The 20,073-nt window shown below is 43.0% G+C and overlaps 1 protein-coding gene across 1 annotated transcript; it reads right to left on the bottom strand.

The window, feature by feature from the left end:
* Nucleotides 1-4,692: 4,692 nt before the first annotated feature.
* arsj (arylsulfatase family, member J) lies at nt 4,693-18,721 on the bottom strand. The gene is made up of 2 exons (XM_034165351.1): nt 18,111-18,721; nt 4,693-6,429 (listed from the first exon to the last, which is right to left on the bottom strand). Exons 1-2 carry the CDS (start codon nt 18,407-18,409, stop codon nt 5,034-5,036), a joined length of 1,695 nt encoding a protein of 564 aa, XP_034021242.1. The 5' UTR covers nt 18,410-18,721; the 3' UTR covers nt 4,693-5,033.
* Nucleotides 18,722-20,073: the final 1,352 nt, after the last annotated feature.

The raw sequence follows: 20,073 nt of genomic DNA, 5'->3' as shown, positions 1-20,073 counted from the left end.
CCCCTCTGGCAGATCCCGAGCAGCCGGGAAAGCAGGCTGACTGGGTGACTGTGAGGAGGAAGCGTAGCCCTAAACAGAAGCCCCGTGTACACCGCCAACCCGTTCACATTTCTAACCGTTTTTCCCCACTCGACGACACACCCGCCGAGGATCAAACTCTGGTTATTGGCGACTCTGTTTTGAGAAATGTGAAGTTAGCGACACCAGCAACCATAGTCAATTGTCTTCCGGGGGCCAGAGCAGGCGACATTGAAGGAAATTTGAAACTGCTGGTTAAGGCTAAGCGTAAATTTGGTAAGATTGTAATTCACGTCGGCAGTAATGACACCCGGTTACGCCAATCGGAGGTCACTAAAATTAACATTAAATCGGTGTGTAACTTTGCAAAAACAATGTCGGACTCTGTAGTTTTCTCTGGGCCCCTCCCCAATCAGACCGGGAGTGACATGTTTAGCCGCATGTTCTCCTTGAATTGCTGGCTGTCTGAGTGGTGTCCAAAAAATGAGGTGGGCTTCATAGATAATTGGCAAAGCTTCTGGGGAAAACCTGGTCTTGTTAGGAGAGACGGCATCCATCCCACTTTGGATGGAGCAGCTCTCATTTCTAGAAATCTGGCTAATTTTCTTAAATCCTCCAAACCGTGACTATCCAGGGTTGGGACCAGGAAGCAGAGTTGTAGTCTTACACACCTCTCTGCAGCTTCTCTCCCCCTGCCATCCCCTCATTACCCCATCCCCGTAGAGACGGTGCCTGCTCCCAGACTACCAATAACCAGCAAAAATCTATTTAAGCATAAAAATTCAAAAAGAAAAAATAATATAGCACATTCTACTGCACCACAGACTACAACAGTTAAATGTGGTCTATTAAACATTAGGTCTCTCTCTTCTAAGTCCCTGTTGGTAAATGATATAATAATTGATCAACATATTGATTTATTCTGCCTAACAGAAACCTGGTTACAGCAGGATGAATATGTTAGTTTAAATGAGTCAACACCCCCGAGTCACACTAACTGTCAGAATGCTCGTAGCACGGGCCGGGGCGGTGGATTAGCAGCAATCTTCCATTCCAGCTTATTAATTAATCAAAAACCCAGACAGAGCTTTAATTCATTTGAAAGCTTGTCTCTTAGTCTTGTCCATCCAAATTGGAAGTCCCAAAAACCAGTTTTATTTGTTATTATCTATCGTCCACCTGGTCGTTACTGTGAGTTTCTCTGTGAATTTTCAGACCTTTTGTCTGACTTAGTGCTTAGCTCAGATAAGATAATTATAGTGGGCGATTTTAACATCCACACAGATGCTGAGAATGACAGCCTCAACACTGCATTTAATCTATTATTAGACTCTATTGGCTTTGCTCAAAAAGTAAATGAGTCCACCCACCACTTTAATCATATCTTAGATCTTGTTCTGACTTATGGTATGGAAATAGAAGACTTAACAGTATTCCCTGAAAACTCCCTTCTGTCTGATCATTTTTTAATAACATTTACATTTACTCTGATGGACTACCCAGCAGTAGGGAATAAGTTTCATTACACTAGAAGTCTTTCAGAAAGCGCTGTAACTAGGTTTAAGGATATGATTCCTTCTTTATGTTCTCTAATGCCATATAACAACACAGTGCAGAGTAGCTACCTAAACTCTGTAAGGGAGATAGAGTATCTCGTCAATAGTTTTACATCCTCATTGAAGACAACTTTGGATGCTGTAGCTCCTCTGAAAAAGAGAGCTTTAAATCAGAAGTGTCTGACTCCATGGTATAACTCTCAAACTCGTAGCTTAAAGCAGATAACCCGTAAGTTGGAGAGGAAATGGCGTCTCACTAATTTAGAAGATCTTCACTTAGCCTGGAAAAAGAGTCTGTTGCTCTATAAAAAAGCCCTCCGTAAAGCTAGGACATCTTTCTACTCATCACTAATTGAAGAAAATAAGAACAACCCCAGGTTTCTTTTCAGCACTGTAGCCAGGCTGACAAAGAGTCAGAGCTCTATTGAGCTGAGTATTCCATTATCTTTAACTAGTAATGAGTTCATGACTTTCTTTGCTAACAAAATTTTAACTATTAGAGAAAAAATTACTCATAACCATCCCAAAGACGTATCGTTATCTTTGGCTGCTTTCAGTGATGCCGGTATTTGGTTAGACTCTTTCTCTCCGATTGTTCTGAGTTATTTTCATTAGTTACTTCATCCAAACCATCAACATGTTTATTAGACCCCATTCCTACCAGGCTGCTCAAGGAAGCCCTGCCATTATTTAATGCTTCGATCTTAAATATGATCAATCTATCTTTGTTAGTTGGCTATGTACCACAGGCTTTTAAGGTGGCAGTAATTAAACCATTACTTAAAAAGCCATCACTTGACCCAGCTATCTTAGCTAATTATAGGCCAATCTCCAACCTTCCTTTTCTCTCAAAAATTCTTGAAAGGGTAGTTGTAAAACAGCTAACTGATCATCTGCAGAGGAATGGTCTATTTGAAGAGTTTCAGTCAGGTTTTAGAATTCATCATAGTACAGAAACAGCATTAGTGAAGGTTACAAATGATCTTCTTATGGCCTCGGACAGTGGACTCATCTCTGTGCTTGTTCTGTTAGACCTCAGTGCTGCTTTTGATACTGTTGACCATAAAATTTTATTACAGAGATTAGAGCATGCCATAGGTATTAAAGGCACTGCGCTGCGGTGGTTTGAATCATATTTGTCTAATAGATTACAATTTGTTCATGTAAATGGGGAATCTTCTTCACAGACTAAAGTTAATTATGGAGTTCCACAAGGTTCTGTGCTAGGACCAATTTTATTCACTTTATATATGCTTCCCTTAGGCAGTATTATTAGACGGTATTGCTTAAATTTTCATTGTTACGCAGATGATACCCAGCTTTATCTATCCATGAAGCCAGAGGACACACACCAATTAGCTAAACTGCAGGATTGTCTTACAGACATAAAGACATGGATGACCTCTAATTTCCTGCTTTTAAACTCAGATAAAACTGAAGTTATTGTTCTTGGCCCCACAAATCTTAGAAACATGGTGTCTAACCAGATCCTTACTCTGGATGGCATTACCCTGACCTCTAGTAATACTGTGAGAAATCTTGGAGTCATTTTTGATCAGGATATGTCATTCAAAGCGCATATTAAACAAATATGTAGGACTGCTTTTTTGCATTTACGCAATATCTCTAAAATCAGAAAGGTCTTGTCTCAGAGTGATGCTGAAAAACTAATTCATGCATTTATTTCCTCTAGGCTGGACTATTGTAATTCATTATTATCAGGTTGTCCTAAAAGTTCCCTAAAAAGCCTTCAGTTAATTCAAAATGCTGCAGCTAGAGTGCTGACGGGGACTAGAAGGAGAGAGCATATCTCACCCATATTGGCCTCTCTTCATTGGCTTCCTGTTAATTCTAGAATAGAATTTAAAATTCTTCTTCTTACTTATAAGGTTTTGAATAATCAGGTCCCATCTTATCTTAGGGACCTCATAGTACCATATCACCCCAATAGAGCGCTTCGCTCTCAGACTGCAGGCTTACTTGTAGTTCCTAGGGTTTGTAAGAGTAGAATGGGAGGCAGAGCCTTCAGCTTTCAGGCTCCTCTCCTGTGGAACCAGCTCCCAATTCAGATCAGGGAGACAGACACCCTCTCTACTTTTAAGATTAGGCTTAAAACTTTCCTTTTTGCTAAAGCTTATAGTTAGGGCTGGATCAGGTGACCCTGAACCATCCCTTAGTTATGCTGCTATAGACGTAGACTGCTGGGGGGTTCCCATGATGCACTGTTTCTTTCTCTTTTTGCTCTGTATGCACCACTCTGCATTTAATCATTAGTGATCGATCTCTGCTCCCCTCCACAGCATGTCTTTTTCCTGGTTCTCTCCCTCAGCCCCAACCAGTCCCAGCAGAAGACTGCCCCTCCCTGAGCCTGGTTCTGCTGGAGGTTTCTTCCTGTTAAAAGGGAGTTTTTCCTTCCCACTGTAGCCAAGTGCTTGCTCACAGGGGGTCGTTTTGACCGTTGGGGTTTTACATCATTATTGTATGGCCTTGCCTTACAATATAAAGCGCCTTGGGGCAACTGTTTGTTGTGATTTGGCGCTATATAAAAAAAAAATTGATTGATTGATTGATTGATCTGAGGTCATAAAGCGGATCTAAGGTCATAAAGCGGCTGTAAGGTCATACAGCGGCTCTGAGGTCATAAAGCGGCTCTGAGGTCATGGTGTGGATCTGAGGTCATGTTGTGGATCTGAGGGACTGACAATGCTGAGGATGTGCAGCGGACTCTAGGGACGGCTCTGTGAGCCCGCTGAAAAACATTTTTTGTATTAATCTGAACCCTCTTATCCCAGAGTCACGTTTCTCTTAAAAGCTCCTCAAATGTTGAGTGAAGAAGAAAAACAACTTAGACCTAGAAGTAAAGACAGTATAACCCACAGTCAGCAACGTCTTTGGATCCAGTCCCGTTTCAGAGGAGCTCGACATTTAGAGGCCGTTAAAAAACAAATTGTCTCAAAGTCCAACCAAAGTCCCGTCAGACGTCGGAGTGAGTTTGAGGTTGAAGAACTGCCGTTTGTGTTTCCTGTTATGAAACTGTGAATGTGGACGCCAGCATTTTCAAATGTGATGAAATGAAAAACAAAAGCAGAGCTCTTAATAGTTTTTATTTGTACATTCAGGTTGGCCTGGTTCCAGACCAGACGGATCCAGAAACAAGGACTTTGACTTTTAACATCACCGCAACGTGTGGCAAGTGTCAAATACCAGACGCGACAGTTCAAACATGCTGCAGAATCTGGAGAGAGCTTCCTCTAAACACCCCGACATGAATGTGAGGTTGCGTCCAGGCGCGACAGTGTTTGAACCAACGGCTCTTTCCCTTAGAGACCCTGGCAAAGGTCTGTCTGCATTTTGTTTCATACAGTGTCAGCTGGGAGCCGGAGCTCAGTGGAGCTAGAACATGTGACAAGGAAAAAACTATCAATCCCTGAGAAAAGCCAGCGTCAGTCTTTCACAAACCTAGTCCCCTGCCCCCGCAATTGCCTCTCCCATCTTTGCTTTCTTTATCCACTGTCTTTTACCAAAACGGCTGGTGAATAGCTTATTGTAGCGCTCCTCCTCTTGTTGCCGCTGCCGCTCATCCTTGTACCACGGCCCCCACACACCCCCGTTGTACTGAGGGTTCGATCGCAGGTCTTTAGCCGGATAGCGTACGGGCACTGCGGTCTTGTTGTATTGTGCTAGCCTCTTTAGCATCTTCTTCACAATGTGAGGGTAGCGCTGAGACAGGTCCACTCTCTCATACGGGTCCGCCGTGATGTTGAACAGCCAGATGGACTTTCCCTTGTCCCAATGGACACGCTCATTATGCCAGCGATTGGTCAGACGCTGGTTGGAGAAGGTCTGCGGAGGCACCCAGTCACTGTAGCCAGGAACACCAGTCAGAAGTTTCCAGTGGCCCACCCGGAGAGCAGCCTGGACCGCAGTGTTCCACAAGCCATAACCGGCCTTCCATGATCCAGTCTTGGCTTTGATGTAGATTGGGTCAATGTTATGAAGAATATCCTGGCGAGGCGATGGGCGACCTTCACTGATGGCCTCCCAGACGTCATACCCATCCAGATTTAGATCTTCATCTAAACTCCCTTCACCCAGGGTGACCAGTGTGGGGAACCAGTCAGTGATGTGGATCAAAGCATGACATTTAGTCCCTCTGTTCATTATGAGGGGACTATGAACAAAACCAACCGCCCTAATGCCCCCTTCCCAATATGTGGCCTTGCTCCCTCTAAGAGGCCAGTTGCTTCCACCAGCCAAAGGTTGGCCCCCGTTATCTGAAGAGTAAACCAGAATGCTGTTGTCATAGTAACCATAGCGCTTTAGCGCTAATGTGAGGTTATGGATGGCTTCATCCAGGCAAGACACCATGGCAGCATATTTACGTCGGTGCAGGTTCGGAATGCTCTTGTAGCGCTCGAGGTAGCGAGTAGGAACTTGTAGTGGGGAATGAACTGCCTGATAGGCTAAGTAGAGAAACAACGGCCTGCGAGGGTTGTGATTGGCTAAGATGCTGACTGCCTTTCGAGTGTACATCACAGTTGAGTACAAGCCTTGGTCCAGCTCCCAGGCTGCCTCTTCTCCTTCATAGAGGTCGTAGCCGCACATAGCAGGGCCTTCACATTTATAGTGACTGTAATAGTCACCGCTCCCCAGCAGGGAGCCGAAGAACGTGTCAAAGCCACGCTGAGTGGGCAGGCAGCCGCGTTTATAGAAGCCCAGGTGCCACTTGCCCACCATGTGGGTGGTGTAGCCCGCTTGCTTGAGTTTCTGGGGCAGAGTAACATTTTCCAAGGGCAGACAGTTTGGCTGAGTAGCTCGGATGATGGAGTGCTGAAGGCCAGTGTGGATCTGATACCTGCAAAACAAAACAGACACTCAGCCAATCAGAGACATGATTCAAAACTTAGACAAATGTCCAGCATAAAGAAAGACAGTTGGTAACGCTTGGAAGCAATGGGGACCCCACGGGTGATCGCTGGGATAAATATGATGTCAACCAGAAAAGAAAGAACCTGACTGGAAATGACCAAACAGTTTTCAAGTCCACTGAACAACATGCCTGATGGTTTTAGTTTTGGTATGAGGCCAAACTCAGGTCTTTCCTCAGACATTAACAACTACTCCAATCTCTTGAATCCAGCTGCAGACCTTCCCCTGAGCTTTGGTACCCAGATCCTTTGGAGCCTTGGAAGACTCACTTTAATGAGCCTATTCTTACTACAAAAGACATAACCATAGAGTTCCCTGGGATCTAGTACAACCATTACACCACCCAAAGGCTAAAGTTAGGGTGGTAAAGTCCTAATTTCCATCTTTTACTGTTAGATGTGGTGCACAGGCAGGATGCAGGGTACACAGGGAGAAAGATGCTGAGGATGGAGCCACCAGCAGGAGTTTTCTGGATGTGCTGAGGGAGGACATGCTGGATCTGCTGTTGCACCCCCTAATGGGAGCAGCAAAAGTGGCAGAAGCTTGTTTTATGACATAAAGCCTTGATTCTACCGCGTTCCTTCTGACAAAGTGCAGACATGATCTCACATGAGGAAGTCCTTTCTAACCAAATATCATCACGTGGCAAACCCGGTCCTTCCAAAGGAAGCAAACAAATTTCTAATGTTTTGTGCAGGTATGAAGAATAATTAGAACCTATACAGTGAGACGGTGAGACACTAGACACGTCTATTATACATGGATCACAGCTGCATAATTAACGTCTTTGGGCAAAGCAATCAGGATGTATTATTTTACTCCAAGTATTCAAACAGTACTACAGATAAGTTATTCCTGAGATCTTCACTCATTAACATCCACACAAAACACTCAGCCTTACAAAAATAACGTTAAAACACACAAAATCACCCACAGTTCCACACCCCCCATTACTGCTCCTCTCGGCATTCACCACAGCACAGAACCACCTCGGGTCCACAGATGTCAGTTCAGGTCAGGTCAACATCCCCCATTACTGCTCCTCTCGACATCCGCCACAGCACGGAACCACCATGGGTCCACAGAGGTCAGTTCAGGTCAATATCCTCATTACTGCTCCTCTCGACATCTGCCACAACACGGAACAACCTCAGGGCCACAGAGGTCTGGTCAGGTCAACATCCCCATTACTGCTCCTCTGGACATCCGCCACGGCACGGAACCACCCTGGGTCCACAGAGGTCAGGTCAGGTCAACATCCCCCTTTACTGCTCCTTGGGACAGCCGCCACACCATGCCCATCACTGTGCTTCACGACATCTGCCACAGCACGGAAGTACCCCGTGTCTACAGAGGTCAGGTCAGCATGCCCCATTACTGCTTATCTCAACAGCTGCCACCGCACAGAGCCACCCGGGGTCCACAGAGGTCAGGTCAGGTCAACATGCACCAACCTGCTCTTCGCGACATCTGCCAGTGCACAGAACTACCTCGGGTCCACAGAGGTCAGGTCAGGTCAACATCCACCAACCTGCTCTTTGCGACATCTGCCACAGCACAGAACTACCCCGGGTCCACAGAGGTGACGGATTTTCAAAAAACAAGCAAACAAAAAACTTTGGATCTCCAAAGACACTTTCACACATGGACCTAGTAAACGGTTGTTGGAACATGGACATGAAGTGTGCAGGAGTGAAAGTTGAAGCTGTTATTATGTGTGGTGATGGTAGCAGTGCAGAATCACAGGAGGAATGTTTGTCCAAAGACTGTAAAAAGCAGATAAAAACTCTTTCAAACAAGAGGAGCCTTTTAAAAATGCAGAACATCTTGACACACTTCATGTGGAGTGGAAAACCTGCTGCAGCTTCCTCTTGTGATTCCTGAATCCGTCTCTCAGAAGGTCTTACAGGAGAAAACTCTGAATCACAGTTGTGTCCACCTGCTGCTTTTCCTCCTCACTGCCTGCAGTAAAAAGATGGAACTGCAGAAAACCCAGGACCATGTGCACACGTAAAGCCATGGTTTGTACTGCGTGTTAAAGGAAGCATCGGACAATGAGGACAGAGGGAGATAATAGGAGATAACGTGGGATAATGTGGGAATAATAGAGGATAGCACAGGATAACAGGGACAATAGGGGATTGTGTAGGACAATATGGATTGCATGGGGTAATGGGGATAGCACAGGATAATAAGGAATAGCATGGGAAAACAGGATAGCACAGGATAACAGGGACAATAGGGGATAATGTGTGACAATAAGCCATGGCCTCAGGTTAGGACATGGTACCAGGTTTGACCATGACACTAGGTTTGGATATGGTACAAGGTTTGTACACTGCTCCACATTTGGACATGGACCCAGGTTTGGACGCTAAACCAGGTTTGGACGCTGCACCAGGTTTGGACATGGTACCAGGTTTGGATGTTGCAGCAATGACAAATGACAAACATGTGAAGTAGTGACTGCTCCTGTGGAGTCCCAGCGGCCCCTAGAACTGTTCATGGACTGTTTGGACCCAGAATGTTGTGCAACAGACAGCCAGGGCACCATGCTGAGGGCGCCACCAGTGTCAAGGTCTACAAGAGCTCCTGTCCCAAATGCTGTCACTCTCCTCTTTTTGTTTTTCCGAAAACTGCTGAACCACCAGAACTACAAATCCCAAACACCATGAATCCCAAATCCCTTCAGCCCAGGACGAGGCGTGTTCCTGCTCCAACCCTCCTAACCCTCCTGACATGTGGTTCAAATAAGCTGAATTCCTCTCCACGGTCATTTGTCTGTCTCAGCTTGTCCTTACAGCACAGGCCCTGCTCTCTGTGTATTTCAATCCTCAGGACGCCCGGTGGAGTCCGAGTCCGAGTGACTGAGTCCGAGGGACGAGTCCCCGAGAGACGGGAATCATAAACTGTGCATCATACAAGTTGTATACTTTGTATCACAGCTACGCAGTTTTGTGACGAGGCGGTACAGAGGAAGATCATCTTAAAAAGAAAACTGCCAGAAGGCACATGGGAGATCCCCATCCAGACCTGATGGGTTCTGTTTCTTCAAGATCCAGGAAGTGGTTCTTCCAGTCACAGCCGCACAAGCCTAGACCTCCTTCAGAGTTTTCTGGATGTCTTCCTTCACTCGTCTCCTCATAGAACCACACAGTTTGTATTTCTTCACGGTGGACGGACGTGAAGTCCATTTCTGCAGTCCGTCCTTTTGGCTCTGATGTTTTTATTTCACTGATGTGGCCGAGTTCTCACTGTGACATCTGAACATTCTGAAGCCTGACCTTTGAACAGACTCTGCCCTACATAACGAGCTAAACGGCCATTAAAACGGTTTAGGGTTCAGGGTTTGGGTGAGTCCCGGTTGGAGTAGCGGCTCCGATTATCGGTTTTGTCCTCAACAGTCTAATTACTCTCAGCTGACAGGATTTGAGACAGACTTTCTTCACAAAGCTGAACTTTAACCATGAGGAAATAACGTGACTCTGATTGACTTTATGAAACATTTTCGTAGCTGATTGTGTCATAAAGTCAGATCAAAACCTTTGTTCTTTAAGGTTCTCAAACTCTGCTCATTCTCATTACGTCCTCAGACGGCTGCCAAATAATGAGCCCCGGGAGAATTTGGGTTGCTAGGCAGCAGAAGAGACGGGGAGAGTGGGGTTGCTATGGAAACACAGCTGCTAATCATTTTCAAACTGTTTAAAGGTATGATGTCCACATTTAAGCCATTCTGTTAAAATAATAATAATAATAATAATAATATATATCTTGATCAAAGTGCCTCAGTCACTCTCATGTTTCTGTTCTGGATTCATCTACACCACCAAAACTGGACAGAGGTTCCAGTTTTATGCCTGCTTGTCTTCCAGTTATCAGCCAAAAAGCAATGACAACCAATGATCTGTGAAAATGATCTGAAAAAGAATTTAGAAACCAAAAAAGTGGGAAAAAAAAACTTTGATTGGAGTGCATGAACTATTTGACCACATCTAATTTATCTTATGAAACAGGACTTTGAACTTGAACATTTTTTCCAAGGTAAAATTTGGTGGAATTGTAAACTCGTGTTGGTGGAGGTTTGTGCTCCACGTGTGCGGCACTCGAGTTTATTTTACATCGACAAAAATTAAACATATCAGTTTCATTTTTTACACCCTGCTCAAAAGTTTAGACACATTAGCTTGGTAGCTTGATTGATTGACTGATCGACATGAGGTCACAGAACATGTCAGACACTTCATTTACATACTCGAAAAGGAGAAGAAGAAGAGCAGAACATATTGATTCTCACCCTAAAACAATGGCAGTTCCCCATCACTGTTAAAATGCTAAGAAATAGTTTAGAACTAATTACCTCCCGGTCATGTGTTTAGAACGGATAACGAATTAGCGAGCGACCAGTGAGCGAGTCGGTGAGCAGCAGAGCAGACGGTCGGTGTTTGTGCAGACGGCCATACCGCTTGCTACAGCCTGCGGCCACGTTCGGAGTGCGCCGGCCTGGCTATTTTACATTTTACTATTTTACACAGTAGCAGTTAGCTTTCTCTAGCAGTTAGCTACGTTCAGCTTGATTGACTTTTGTTGTGAATTTTTACTTTTTATTTTATTACTTATGATTAATCTGATTCTTTGTCAATTTTAGGAGTGGTTGACTTTTAGGAGTTTTTACGTAATCCTGCATGATGCTGGCAGATAGGGTGGCTCTTTTAGAGAGCCGTGTCCGTAAGCTAGAACAGCTTATTAGCTCAGTGGAAATAGATGTCCCGGGCACTCCAGTCAAGGTTGGTGTTGAGCTGGCTAGCGTGCCCATTAGCATCAGCCTAGAAACGCGGGCTGTGGAGGATGATTTTTGGACTGTGGTTAGATGGAGGAAGTCACATGGGGCTCGGCAGAAGTCACGTGGGGCTCAGCGTCGAGTTGTGGCACCCAAATTACACTTGCCTCTGTGAACTGTGAACCGGTTTTCTCCCGTGGATATGCTTGATGAGAGTTTTTTGAGCCCAGGAACATGACATGAGATACAGTTACATAGTTATTCACGTAGGCACCAATGATGTCAGGATGAAGCACTCAGAGGTCACATAAATGGACACAGAGAGGACTTGTGACCTTGCCAGAAAGATGTGTCAGCATCAATTAATAGTCTCTGGTCGCCTCCCCTCCCAGGGTAATGATAAGATGTTTAGCAGGCTGACATCATTAAAAAAGTGGCTGGCACAATTTTGTAGATAGCAAAGTTTTAGTTTTATTGATAACTGGTCTTCGTTTTGGGTCCACTGTGGCTTGCTGATGCTGGACAGCCTTCACCCTACTGGGGAAGGCGCAGCCATCTTGTCTGCGAACATAGATAGAGCACTACAGGGAGGGTAACATTAGGATTTTACAGCAGGCCACGGAGCAGGTGATTAGAGACCCTGCAAGGCTTATGACAAATGTGGATGTGGAATCCATTAGCTTAGCAGGGAAATTGGTGCAGAAAATCCACTATGGTGATAGTGCAGTTTATCTGCCAGGAAAGTTAAATTCAACAAGGTGAGACTGTGGCCTGCTTCTGTAGACGTGTCCATAAAAATCATAGAGGGATATGCTTTGCAAACTTAATACCCATTACTATATTGGATGATGTTGAAATTGAGGATGGCCCAGTGGTTGTTCCAGCAATATCAAATATTTCATGTCTGCTATCTGCAACTCGCGTGAAATGTCTCAAACCAAACCTACTTCTAGGCATCTTATATATACTACTCTGGAACCACCCCTAAACCCAAACAGTCCAACTGTCAACCCCACAGAGGTCCTTAGTCTGGGTCTCATTAACATAAGATCAACGTAATCAAAATCATTGTTGATCAATGATCTAATTATTGATCATCACTTAGATATGATTGGGTTATGTGAACCCTGGCTTAAACCTACAGCTGTCCTCCCCTTAAATGAGGCCTGCCCACCAGCATATACACATTTAGTCACGTCCCTCGTGATGCGAAGTAGAGCTGGGTGTCAATTCAAATTTCAAGAATTGATTTGATTCCAATTTTTAAGATTCAGAATCAATTACTTTGATTTGATTCAATTCGATTTGATCTGACATCAATTTGGGTTAGTGTTATTAAAACCATTTTTGAGCTGTTACCTAATTGTCTAGTTATGCAACATAACATGCCTATATCACAGACATGAATGAGCGAAGCTCGTCAGCATCTCACCATGTCATTTAGGTCCTTCAGACTTTATTTTGAGTAAATGCTTCAACAGAGTATTAGCACAGCAAAAACCTTTCAGCTTCTGGGGGGCTCTGCCCTCCACCCCCAGACCCCCCACCTTTTTAAGCATTTGCCTTATTTTGCGTTTCATCTTCTGGAGGGGCTCTGCCCCCCCATACTTTCCACCTTTTTAAGCATTTTTCTTTTTTTGCTTTTCAGCTGACCCCCCTAATTACAGCCCTCTTAACCCCCCGCCACTTTAAGTATTTATTTTATGTACCTGTAAATTAATATTCAAAGTTTTCAGCTAGTTGACAGTAGGGCTGTACAATATGGACAAATTATCATATCTCAATATTGTCATATAAATTGTTATGTAAATGTCACTTATATACCTGCTGTCCATAATCTTGAGCCTCTTAAGTGGGTAGTGAGAGTTCCCATGGGATAAAAAACCTACCATCCCTGGTTCTCAAGACCAGACACCTCAGTGGAAATACTCTCTTTTTTATATATATATATATTTCTGTGTACTTTAGTAAACACTAGTCGAGTTCCACTTTAGATTTGGAATGTATAATAGAAGATATAACTTACTGAATTTTCATATCAATATGATATACAATATGACTATGATTTGACACAAAGTGCAGCAACAGTGAAAATTAAACCTTCTTAAACCAAACAGTAATAATTCCACACTCATTTTACACTCATCATAAGGTTAGGATACTGTGTCCTCCAAAAGTATTGGAACACTTGGAATTTCACACATTTTAACTTGTTTATTTTAAATACAAGAAAAACAACAAAATATAAAGAATAAAAATTGTCTTCCTCAAACTCAAACTGAAAGCAAATCTCTAAAACTTGATAAAACCTGTAAATAATAATGTTTTTTTTACCAGTTTTCTTCAGACAAGTTAGGGGATGGAAACATGAACAATATGTCTTGGACTTTATTTACATCAATTCTGAAGAAATACAAAAGTTTCTTTCACCAAAACATCAAATCTAGTTTTTCATCTCAAATGTACTTTCTGTCAAATTGTAGCTGAACTTTCAGGTCTTCTTTGAAGAAAATCCTCCTCTACACCACTTCATCAGGAAGATGGATTTTAGACTTTTAATTCATTTATATCAAGTTGGTGAGATTTGCTTTCAGTTCGAGTTAAGGAAGATAATTTTATAAAAAAATATATTTGAAATGGAATAAACAAATTAAAATGTGTGAAATACCAAGTGTTCCAATACTTTTAAGGGCAACTGAGAAACAATGAGGAGCAGCATCTTACATCTCATATATAGTGCAGCAGATAAGAGAATATTTAGAATGGAATCCTGTAAATGGTGATACAAACATCAAATTCAGCACAAATAATCCACAGACATGAAACTCTTTAAAAAAAAAACTGACTGGCCACTTGACTTTTCAGTAGGCAGCCAGGTAGGGGTCAACTGAAGAATCACACAGGGGTCAAAATTAAAAGATGCTCCAATCATATAGAAAACTACACCACATTATTTACCTGATCATAAAGATTCCAAAAAGGTACAGTTTGGACAATCTGTGACTGAATGTTATGGAGTTATGAGGTAAAAGCAGCAAGAATGGTGACAAAAGTCAGTTTCAGTTTGTACAGGGGTCAAAAGTTAAAGTTGCTCCATTAATTTGGCTCCAGCTGTATTTGTGCTGAATTTGTTGCTTGTATCACCATTTGAAGGATTGTTTCAGTTATCTGCTGCACTAATAAGCCAACAGAGCATGAACCAGCTGCTGTCTGTTAGCTTAAATATGTGTATATGAGCCTGAATTAAACCTGAATTAAACCTGAATTAAATGCTGCTTTTAACAACCTGGACCTCATTTCTGACATAAAATACAGTCGTCTACTCACCAATATAAGTTTGGTGTGATTAGAAGTCCACAGTTCAAACGACGTGTTCAGTACAAATCTGGAGCAAACATTTTTCTTCTACTAAGGTGGATTAGAACTTTTTGTGGTACACAGCACCAACTACTGGACAGGAGGAACCTAGCAGTCAGTGTGACTCACTGATTTGAAAATGCAGCTCTTTCAACCAGACGTGTGGTGCCGTGACATGTCAATCATCTGTGTCCAATCAGATTTCAGGGGAGTCCAGTGAAATCCCGGCCTCCATTCTAGCTCCACCCATGCCAGGAAGTGTTTGACATTTGAACATTTCCTGTTTCACTGTGACTGAGAATTTGGCACTTCCTGTTTGAGTGTGAGTTTGCCAATGAGTTCCCGCAAAATTCCATGGGATCTCGTCTGTCAATCCAGGAAGTGTTTGACATTTGAACATTTGCTGTTTTACTGTGGACTTCAATTTTGGCACTTCGTGTTTAGGACACCCCGTACCACGAGTGAGCTTTGCACCACTGCATACTAATACGAATATTATATTGACATTTGACAGCAAATTAATGAAGTATTGGTAGTTAATAATGATGGCTATAAAACTGATGGCACGGACCAATCCCCCTCCTAGAATGATAGAGTAGTATTTTTATTTTACAAACAGGCTGAAGGGCAGCCAAATGAGAGTGCCAGAGGTACCTGGTTCATTGGCCCTGATACAGGTACATTTCTACAGGCTGATGCCTCATTTGTTTTGGGTTTAACCCCCTACCACCCACCTCATTTTGGCTTGTCAGTATCTCACAAATAAAAAGTGAAATTTCCCATCGATGGGATATACAGGCTTAGAAGGGTTTAAAGTAAGACTGTAACAAAGATTTTAAAAACCTCAAAATGAAGGCAACAGTGCTTCACAGAGTTATTTATCAGTATGGTGATGCATCAACTCCTCCACTACGACTGAACTCAAAGCTAGACTGCCTGATGTCTTAGCTTCACATTTGGAACATACCCAGTCAGTAGACAGACTTGTGGATAGTTTAAACTAAGTGCTCAAAACTACACTCGACATGATTGCACCACCTTTATTTAAACCACGCCCCACCAAAACACAGTCACCTTGGTTCAATGATTATCTGCGTGACCTCAAGCATAAAGCAAGAGGTCTAGAATGGAAATGGCGTCGTTCAAAATTAGAAGTATTTCCCCTTGCGTGGCGTGATGCTATCTTAGACTATAAACATGCATTATTGGCTACAAAGTGGACCTACTACTCTGATTTGATCAACAAAAACAAGCATAACTCAAAGTTCTTGCTCGACACAGTGGCAACATTTATTCATGGACAACCACCTGTAGTTCGCTCTCCTTTTACAGCACAAGATTTCCTGGATTACTTTGGGAAGAAAATAGAAGACATCACGTTAAACATATCCCAGCATGCCTTAACCCAGCCAGTACACCCTGGTATTGAGGTGGGCGCCACTACTGAGGTATTACCTAGATTTACAGAATTTGACAGTATCTCTCTAGACATGCTGACGAAACTCGTAATGTTAACAAAAAGCACAACCTGTTTATTTGATCCTATACCAACAACACTGTTTAAGGACCTGTGGTCCACTCTTGGGCCGATTGTGCTGGAAATGATCAATCTTTCTTTAGCTTCTGGATCTGTTCCTAAATGTTTCAAATCTGCAGTGATTAAACCATTACTTAAATCAAATCAATTTTATTTATATAGCGCCAAATCACAACAAACAGTTGTGGCACTTTATATTATAAGGCAAAAGCCATACAATAATTACGGAAAAACCCCAACTGTCAAAACGACCCCCTGTGAGCAAGCACTTGGCGACAGTGGGAAGGAAAAACTCCCTTTTAACAGGAAGAAACCTGTTAACCTGTTAAGAAACCTAATCTTGACCCTAGTGTATTGACAAACTATCAGCCGATATCAAATCTATCATTTTGCTGTAAAATTCTGGAACAAGTTGTGTCACAGCAGCTTGTGGACTATCTTACTGAGAATAATCTCTTTGAGCCACTGCAGTCTGCTTTTAGAAAATATCATTCCACAGAGACGGCTCTCACTAAAGTGGTGAATGATCTTCTGCTTACAATGGATTCGGACACCACTACGGTTCTGTTGCTGTTAGATCTCAGTGCTGCATTTGATACAGTGGATCATCATATTCTACTTCATAGGCTGGAAAATCATTTTGTGATTACTGGGAGTGCCCTTGCATGGCTGACGTCATATTTGACCAGTCATTCTCACTGTGTTTTTTGTACAGTAACACTAACTCTAACCTTAGTGACATGAAATTTGGGGTTCCACAGGGGTCCATCTTAGGCCCCCTGCTTTTCTCCCTTTATATAGCACCCCTTGGGCACATATTGTGGCATTTTGGGATTACCTTTCACTGCTATGCAGATGATACTCAGTTTTACATGCCGATAACTGCTGGTAATCTCGTTCACATAAAATCCTTAGAAGATTGCCCTGCATCAGTGAGATGCTGGATGTCCAGAAACTTCCTACTTTTAAACTCTGATAAGACTGAAATGATGGTTCTTGGTCCAGTGAGACATCAGCATCAATTTGACCAGTTAACGCTCAGCCTCGGCTCATGTGTCATACATCACACTGACAAAGTGAGGAACCTCGGGGTAATTTTTGATCGTATGTTGTCCTTTGACCTCCACATTAGAGATATTACGAAGACTGCTTTCTTCCACCTGTGAAATATAGCAAAGATTCGTCCCATCCTGTCTATGATTTCTGTACAAGAGTCAGAGTCAAGACAGAAGTCAGACTACCAGAGCAAGAAATTTAGCTGAGGAAGCTTCTGCGATTAGAAGCGAAACATCCTCGCGTCAAGCAACCCAGTCCAGTCGAAGATTCAAGCTTCTCTACTATGGAAACCACCTGGACAACTGAGAGCCTACACAGAAACATCTTGTCTATGGCTGCTGCCAGACTTTTGACACGAAGCAGAAAGTTTGACCACATTACACCCATTTTGGCGTCTCTTCACGGGCTTCCTGTCCCAGTGAGATCAGATTTTAAGGTTCTGCAACTAAACTATCAAATTGTTCTGACTGGCACCTCCCTACTTAGCTGACCTGGTTAAGCTATACGTACTGGCCTGGGCTTTGTGTTCTCAGGATGCAGGACTACTTTGTGTCCCTAAGGTGAATAAGAAGTCTGCGGGTCACAGAGTTTTCTCTTATCGTGCCCGTTCTGTGGAATGATCTCCCTGCATCAATAAAACAGTCAGATTCTGTGGAGACTTTCAAGTCCAGACTTAAGACGCACTTATTTTCCCTTTCATATGGCAGCATACTGTGTTACTATGGTTTTTATTTTCTTACTCTTTTAATTCATTTTATTTTGCTTTTTGTTTCTTATGAAGCGTCTTGATGCAACACTGTAGTGAAGTGGCGCTATACAAAATGAATTAGTTTCCACCTGTTGGCTGTGGGTCTGGAAGTCGTGGTTTCGAACCAGTTACCTGCCGGTCATGAGTTGGCTCCTGGATGGGGTGCACAGAGGCTGCACATAGTAATTCTCCAGTTTGACTCCCTGCGCTGCCAGGTGGTCCAGGGTCGGGGTTTTGATCTCAGAACCGTGGTAACCAACATCTTGGAAGCCCTGATCATCGACCAGAACGAAAACTATGTGGGGCTTCGAACTCTGCGGCTTCTCCTGGCGCAGCTGGACGTGCCAGTTTTCCCACAGCATTTGAACGCTCCACGCCTGCGAAACGAGGAACCCGAGGACCAGACCCATCGGAACCCTCGGAACCAGCATGGCTCAGCCCGACGTGGACGCGCACAGGCGGAGATTGGAAAAGCAGCTCCGCATTGTACTGCTCCAGTCCCAGTCCCGGGTCCAGCTCGTGGACACACCTTTTCGGGTCCTACATTTCCAGCGGAGGGTTATTTCGCCACCGGACGTGATCCGTCTGTCATTAAACACAGCGTGCGCTTGTGGTCAAGACACGCACGGAACGTCCGAACACACGCAGGCGTCCCCCATCCTGAGCGCGAGACACTGCAGGCAGAACCGGACCCGGACCAGGACCAGGACCAGTCCGTGTGGACCGTCCCGGCCCACCGCTGCTGCGTTCACGAGCAAAACGTAAAACCCCAAACTGCATCTGTGAGCGCGCAAAGTACGGAGGCAGCGCAGGGCCAAAAAGCACCAGCCTGCAATCAGGCGCTGCGCCTGTGTGTGTTCTTGTTTGTGTGTCTGTTTGTGTATTTTTGTGTGTGTTTTTGTTTGTATGTGTCTGTGTTTTTGTTTGTATGTGTCTCTGTGTTTTTGTGTGTGTGTTTTTGTTTGTATGTGTCTCTGTGTTTTTGTGTGTGTGTTTGTGTATTTTTGTCTGTGTTTTTGTTTGTATGTGTCTCTGTGTTTTTGTTTGTGTGTTTGTATATTTTTGTGTGTGTTTTTGTTTGTATGTGTCTGTGTTTTTGTTTGTATGTGTCTCTGTGTTTTTGTGTGTGTGTTTGTGTATTTTTGTGTGTGTTTTTGTTTGTATGTGTCTGTGTTTTTGTTTGTATGTGTCTCTGTGTTTTGTGTGTGTGTTTGTGTATTTTTGTGTGTGTTTTTGTTTGTATGTGTCTCTGTGTTTTTGTGTGTGTGTTTTTGTTTGTATGTGTCTCTGTGTTTTTGTGTGTCTGTTTGTGTATTTTTGTGTGTGTTTTTGTTTGTATGTGTCTGTGTTTTTGTTTGTATGTGTCTCTGTGTTTTTGTGTGTGTGTTTTTGTTTGTATGTGTCTCTGTGTTTTGTGTGTCTGTTTGTGTATTTTTGTGTGTGTTTTTGTTTGTATGTGTCTGTGTTTTTGTTTGTATGTGTCTCTGTGTTTTGTGTGTGTGTTTTTGTTTGTATGTGTCTCTGTGTTTTTGTGTGTGTGTTTGTGTATTTTTGTCTGTGTTTTTGTTTGTATGTGTCTCTGTGTTTTTGTTTGTGTGTTTGTATATTTTTGTGTGTGTTTTTGTTTGTATGTGTCTGTGTTTTTGTTTGTATGTGTCTCTGTGTTTTTGTGTGTGTGTTTGTGTATTTTTGTGTGTGTTTTTGTTTGTATGTGTCTGTGTTTTGTTTGTATGTGTCTCTGTGTTTTTGTGTGTGTGTTTGTGTATTTTTGTGTGTGTTTTTGTTTGTATGTGTCTCTGTGTTTTTGTTTGTATGTGTCTCTGTGTTTTTGTGTGTGTGTTTGTGTATTTTGTGTGTGTTTTTGTTTGTATGTGTCTCTGTGTTTTTGTTTGTGTGTTTGTGTATTTTGTGTGTGTTTTTGTTTGTATGTGTCTGTGTTTTTGTTTGTATGTGTCTCTGTGTTTTTGTTTGTATGTGTCTCTGTGTTTTGTTTGTATGTGTCTCTGTGTTTTGTTTGTGTATTTTTGTGTGTGTTTTTGTTTGTATGTGTCTGTGTTTTTGTTTGTATGTGTCTCTGTGTTTTTGTGTGTGTGTT

This window comes from Thalassophryne amazonica, unplaced genomic scaffold (assembly GCF_902500255.1).
Source record: "Thalassophryne amazonica unplaced genomic scaffold, fThaAma1.1, whole genome shotgun sequence".
Lineage (NCBI taxonomy): Eukaryota > Metazoa > Chordata > Actinopteri > Batrachoidiformes > Batrachoididae > Thalassophryne > Thalassophryne amazonica.
Note: the sequence above shows the minus strand (reverse complement) of the source record. Positions and strands in the feature narration are given on the sequence as shown.